At 40.4% G+C, this 6,000-nt stretch overlaps 1 protein-coding gene and 1 long non-coding RNA gene across 2 annotated transcripts in view; one reads left to right on the forward strand and one right to left on the reverse strand.

Moving 5' to 3' along the window:
* Positions 1-4,623, reverse strand: part of LOC117989081 (metabotropic glutamate receptor 2-like) — a 42,671-nt gene extending 38,048 nt beyond the window's left edge. The window contains exon 1 of the mRNA XM_069503300.1: positions 2,329-4,623. Coding sequence (XP_069359401.1) covers positions 2,329-3,297 — 969 coding nt within the window. The 5' untranslated portion in view covers positions 3,298-4,623. The remainder of the gene's footprint in view (positions 1-2,328) is intronic.
* A 170-nt stretch (positions 4,624-4,793) lies between these two features.
* Positions 4,794-6,000, forward strand: part of LOC138403300 (uncharacterized) — a 2,037-nt gene continuing 830 nt past the window's right edge. The window contains exon 1 of the long non-coding RNA XR_011237586.1: positions 4,794-4,961. This is a non-coding gene — a long non-coding RNA (uncharacterized lncRNA). The remainder of the gene's footprint in view (positions 4,962-6,000) is intronic.

The raw sequence follows: 6,000 nt of genomic DNA on the forward strand, positions 1-6,000 counted from the left end.
AAATTCAAATAACACTCAGCATTTTAAAGCGATATTTCATACAATATTCGTGACCTTTTTACCGCTCTGTCAGAGGTAGTCGTTAAGCACTTCATGGTGAGTTATGTAGTTATGTAGTTATGTAGTTATGTAGTTATGTAGTTATGTAGTTATGTAGTTATGTAGTTATGTAGTTATGGTGATACACAACTACACAACTCCTCATTACCGCTTTATCAAATCGCGAGATCGTGACAGTATTCTGATATTACGTTTTCCGTGACTGATGCATAAATAACGTGGAATATTTTATGTAGATTTTTTACTGGTGGGAGGCTTCGGCCGTGGCTAGTTACCACCTTACCGGCAAAACTGTGACCCCAAGCGATTTAGCGTTCCGATACCGTGCTATGTAGAATCAGATCAAGGTTATGGGTTTAAAGAAACTGCCACACCCCTTCTAAGTTAGACCGCGTCCATCTTAGATTGCTTCATCACTTACCATCAGGTAAGACCGCAGTCAACGGCTAACATTTATCAGAATATTAAAAAAATTGTAAAATGAAATGATGCCCCGGATTTCATCCTCGTGCATTTAGGTTTATAAAATCCAATGCAATTTTCCGGGATAAAAATTCCAGATGTTCTGTCTCCAAAATGCAAGTTATCTCTGTAACAAACTAAAAGATAACATAGGTACGGACATACTTTTGCATTTACAATATTAGTGTGTATATAGGAATTTCCACATTATTTCAGACAAAGGAATACTAATGAAACTTGATTCAGCCACATATGTCATAAGGGCTCTTATTTCATGCTTCAGTAGCTTAGCTTATCGCAACTTCTCGCTTCGATCGTTCAATGATAAAGGGTCTATCCGAATTGTTCGATGGCGGGTTTCCTACGACAAATTACTTTATAAGCACTCCTATCATAAGTTCCACAATCTAAATCTATGGAACCCTAAAAATTACGAGACATTTCACCGCAATTAATAGCCTCATCTGATGACAGAAGGGCTGGCTCATTTTTTGCGCAACGGATCAGCCTGGCTGTCCAGCGCGGAAATGCAGCCAGTATTCTTGGCACCATTCCACGCGGGCATGATTTTTATAGTAATTAGATAAGACTAGCTTTAAGTTTTATTGTAATAAATATTTTTAATAAAATAAAATAAAAATATTGAATATAATTCAAAATAAGTAGGTAACATGTTTCTCTTATTGATTGTCAAAATTTTTAGATTTGTAATGTGATACGTTTACGTCACCATTAGGTGATAATTGATTTCATAAACTTAAAACTAAAGCTACGAGGGTTCCAAACGCACCCAAGTGTGAGAAGAGCCCACAACAATTAACGTTGGTGATAGCAATATTGATTACGTAAACTTTAAACTAAAGCTACGAGACATCTGAGATGAAGCCCACAACAAACTTATCACAATTTCATAATATCATTTAAAACCATTAGAACTACATCAAAGCTGGTGACGCAATTCATTTCCAAGCTTTCATATTATCATTAACTTATACTTTGACTTTGAACTTTCTAAAATGTTTAATGACTAGACTTTAGTTTTCTGTTTGAGCTATATTTGTCGTGCCATTTCATGAAAGACAACATTATGGAACTTAGCTATAACAAAAAATATAAAAATTAAAAACCGACTTCCAAAACCACTCCAAAGTATAAATAACATTTGCTTCTACACTCGTGTATGTATGTTGAAGTCGGGCGTGTAGTGGTTATGAAAGTAGTTTTTTAAATATTTTTATAATTTTAAGCTTTTATTGCTTGGTACCTAAAATATCAATTCACCATCAGAAATTCCCAAATCCCCACGGCTTAGGAGTTCAGTACCTTGCAGCATCAGGATTGACGAGTTGGGATCTGAAGTTCAATGATGTAGTGCATGCTTGGTACTTAAAATAATATTGCATCATCCGCAGTTTCTGAACCACTATAGTTTCGGAGTGCTGTACTCTACATCATCAGGTTTGAGGAGTTGGGACTTGGAGTCCAAGCATGAAGTCGTTGCTCGGTAAAGTACCTACAATATTAATTCTTTCTAAACACTTCCTGAATCATGATTACTTAGGCGGGCAGTGACCCTGCAGCACCAGGATTAAGGAGTTGGATACATAATTTTTTATGAGACCACCACGAAAGCACCCTTTGATTTAAAAAAAATTGCCAATCGGCCCCGAAATCTCGAACGTGCCGAATTGAGAACCATCTCCTTTTTTGGAAGTCAGCTAAAAACCAACTCAAACAATATTAGGTAAGACACGAAGTCAAGGGTTTTCTTTCTTACGTTAACATTAACAGAAAAACGAGGCTTACCATCATAAGTCCACCAAGTATGATATCCCCCTCCAGCATCGCGGCATGCTTCACTGGCCACACACTCTCGTTCTCAGCTTTCTTCTTATTTATCTCTCTAGTCTCACCACTGTCACTTGCACCATCACCAGGCAGTACACTTGTGGTCTTTGCACCATCACCAGGCAGTACACTTGTGGTCTTTGCACCATCACCAGGCAGTACACTTGTGGTCTTTGCACCATCACCAGGCAGTACACTTGTGGTCTGAGGCTTACTGGTCACGACACTTTTGGATTTACGCGACACTTTGTTTTTTGTTTTAGGATTCCTAACACTTTTAACTTTTTTTTTATTATTATGTACTGTTTTGTCAGTGACTACTGTAGAACTTACTGAGCTTGTAACTTGTGACTGACTAACATCAGTTACTGTCTTGTGAACTGTTACTAAAGGATTGGATTGGTCTGATTTACTTACACTATCAAACTCAGCTTCAGGTGCTATACTTATGGTTGTTATTTCATATTGGTCAGAAATTTTAACTATTTTATTTTTATGTGTTAGATAGTGTTGCTGAACAGAAGTACGAGTTACTGCAATTTCAGTTGTAGAATCATCGATTATTTCTTTTTCTCTGTCTGTTTCCCTGACAGCTTGTGAGACAGCTAGCTGTCTCTCTTTGGGTACATCATCAGAGTGAAGCGGCGATGCACTCGGTTCCGGTGTACTTTCCTTTTTAGGTCTATTCCTTTTCTTAAACATTTTCGATATATCGAACGGACTAATTAAAGGGTGGGATTCACGTTTATGACGAAAGTCACTCGCTGAGGCAAGGTCTTGTTCGGCTTCAAGGTACCCAATGTTTGATAACATAATGGTCATATTGGTCGAGTTGTGGTCTAGGTTGGTAAGGTTGAGGTTTTGCGCTTCGTGGCGCGTCGTGCGCGTCGCCAGCAGCAGGATGATGAGTGCGTAACTTTGAACCATGGTCACCCTCGCATCGCTCTTTGGTTAACTGTAACTTATGTTTATCTCACTTATTATTTATTAAGCTTAACGATTTTTCGTCTTCTTTTTGTTATTACGTGACACTTTTCATTTCATTCATTCTTTTGTTTGAAATAGGTATACCTAACTTAACTAATTGTTGATTAAATTCATAACAGTTGCAGGTACATCAAAATTTAAGATATTTGTTATAACATTAATTATTTCTAGTTAAATACTTCGGCTAAGTGTTGAACTTAAAATTATAATTTTCAATCACACGCATTGGCCTTATTTTTCACTTGAACACAAACATAATAATTATAATTACTATTACTTTGTTACATTTTAAACTTTATTTCTTGTTAAACGGTACCTATATATTATATTTTAAAAACACTTATCTATATTTTTTTGTATTAAGTAATTACATTTTTTATTTAGTGATAAATTTTAAAATGCATTATTTGTTAGAATATACAAAAGTAAAATAAAAACTTTTTTACCACGTGGAAAACTTCCCATATTTTTTTATGAATTAATTAATCATAATATATTTTTATTCACATATTTTACACAATCAATTACGTAACACAATTGTACATTACACTTAAGTGTCACAACTTTCTCGTCGCGATATTGTGGGCGGCTCGTCGCCAGGCGCAGGGCGGCGCGCGGCTAGGGCGGGCGGGACGAGCAGACTGCCGGAGCGCGGCCGGAGGCTGCCCGATGTTGTTGTTAAGCAATTTAAGATTACTCTCATCTGTGCTAGATACTGGTTCGTAATACCTGTGTCAGTACCTTCACAAAACAACGCACACTAGTGTCCTCAAGGTCTTCTATGTGGTGGTGGTTGGCATGTTCGACTGCGGGTGACGAGAACGTGTGTTCGATTTCCGGGCCAGGCACAAAATAGGTAGTGCTTATTTTTGGCACCCTTCCACGCGGGCATGGTTTATAATGTAACTAGCTGACGCCCGCGACTTGGATTTAGGTTTTTAAAAATCCCGTGAGAACTCTTTCATTTTCCGCGATAAAAAGTAGCCTATGTAACTATCCCCATGCAAAAAATGACGTCAATCCGCTGCTCCGTTGCGACGTGATTGAAGGACAAACCAACAAACAAACACACTTTCACATTTATAATAAGTGTACTAATTACATAAGGTTAACTTTCAGTTTTATTGTACTCGTAACACCCTCTGGCTCTTAAATTGCGATGTACATTTTAAAAAACAATACTTACACAAACAAGAGGGAATTCTCACAGTGTTTAGTTTGTGTTTAATGTGTTACCACAGCATTCTCAGGGGCTACCCTGCCAATACCGCCCGCTGCCCTGCCAATACCGCCTGCTGCCCTGCCAATACCGCCCGCTGCCCTGCCAATACCGCCCGCTGCCCTGCCAATACCGCCCGCTGCCCTGCCAATACCGCCCGCTGCCCTGCCAATACCGCCCGCTGCCCTGCCAATACCGCCCGCTGCCCTGCCAATACCGCCCGCTGCCCTGCCAATACCGCCCGCTGCCCTGCCAATACCGCCCGCTGCCCTGCCAATACCGTCCGCTGCCCTGCCAATACCGCCCGCTGCCCTGCCAATACCGCCCGCTGCCCTGCCAATACCGCCCGCTGCCCTGCCAATACCGCCCGCTACCCTGCCAATAAGTAAGTACTTATTTATCTGGTTTACAGGCTTTAAAGCGCCGCTCTGCCAGCTCGCTATGTTACAGCTAGCTGCTAGACTAAACAAGAATCTGTGCGATCCGCCCCCCAATTGTGTAAGAATAACCATTTCATGGCTATCGCAATCGTCAAGAAATTCTGCCATTTGATTGGTTGATTCGCTGTTTACATTTTTTCACAGCCAATCAAAGGGCAGAATTCTTGACGATTGCGATAGCCATGAAATGGTTATTCTTACACAACTGGGGGCAGCACTAGTTCGGGACGCGTCATCCAGTACACAAGTACATGATCCAGTAGGCAGTGTTACATCACTGGTTGTGACGATGTCAAGCTGCCGAGCTCACCAGCTAGACAACAACCCGCGTCAGCTCTCGGTGCCGGCCGGCGAGTGTAGGTTCATGTAGCGTGAACCCCTCACCCCTCACCCCTCACCCGTCACGTTCGCCCTCGATTAACGCGCGACTGACAACCTACACGGATTAAGGCTATATATACACTATCTGTGTATATAAAAGGAAAAGCTGACTGTCTGACTGATTCTATCCACGCACAGCTCAAACAACCTGCATGCCAAATTGAAATTTGGCATGCAGATAGCTATTATGACGTAGACATCCGCTAAGAAGGGATTTTTAAAAATTCAATCCATAAAGGGGTAAAACAGGGGTTTGAAATGTGTGTATTCCACGCGGATGTAGTCGCGGGCATGAGCTAGTCAAATATAATTCACGAATATTTTACACAAAATATGAAGAAGAGAAAATTTCATACCTTAATACAGACAGACGAAGGACAGGCATCATTTAGTGCTTAGTGAAAAGCAATGATGAGATGCGGTCTAGGTTGGAGCGCTCGCCTAGGAGATGCCTATTGACTCTTGTCTGGAAGGTATTTAGGTTATATTATATGGCAGGAAACACGGAACTCAGAAGGTTATCTGTTTGTGAATCAGTAACGAAGCTTTGAAGAAAGTGCGCTACCCTGAATGGAGTTTACAAATCTGTTTCTGTGCAGCATC

The sequence above is a fragment of the Maniola hyperantus genome, chromosome 15 (assembly GCF_902806685.2).
Source record: "Maniola hyperantus chromosome 15, iAphHyp1.2, whole genome shotgun sequence".
NCBI lineage: Eukaryota > Metazoa > Arthropoda > Insecta > Lepidoptera > Nymphalidae > Maniola > Maniola hyperantus.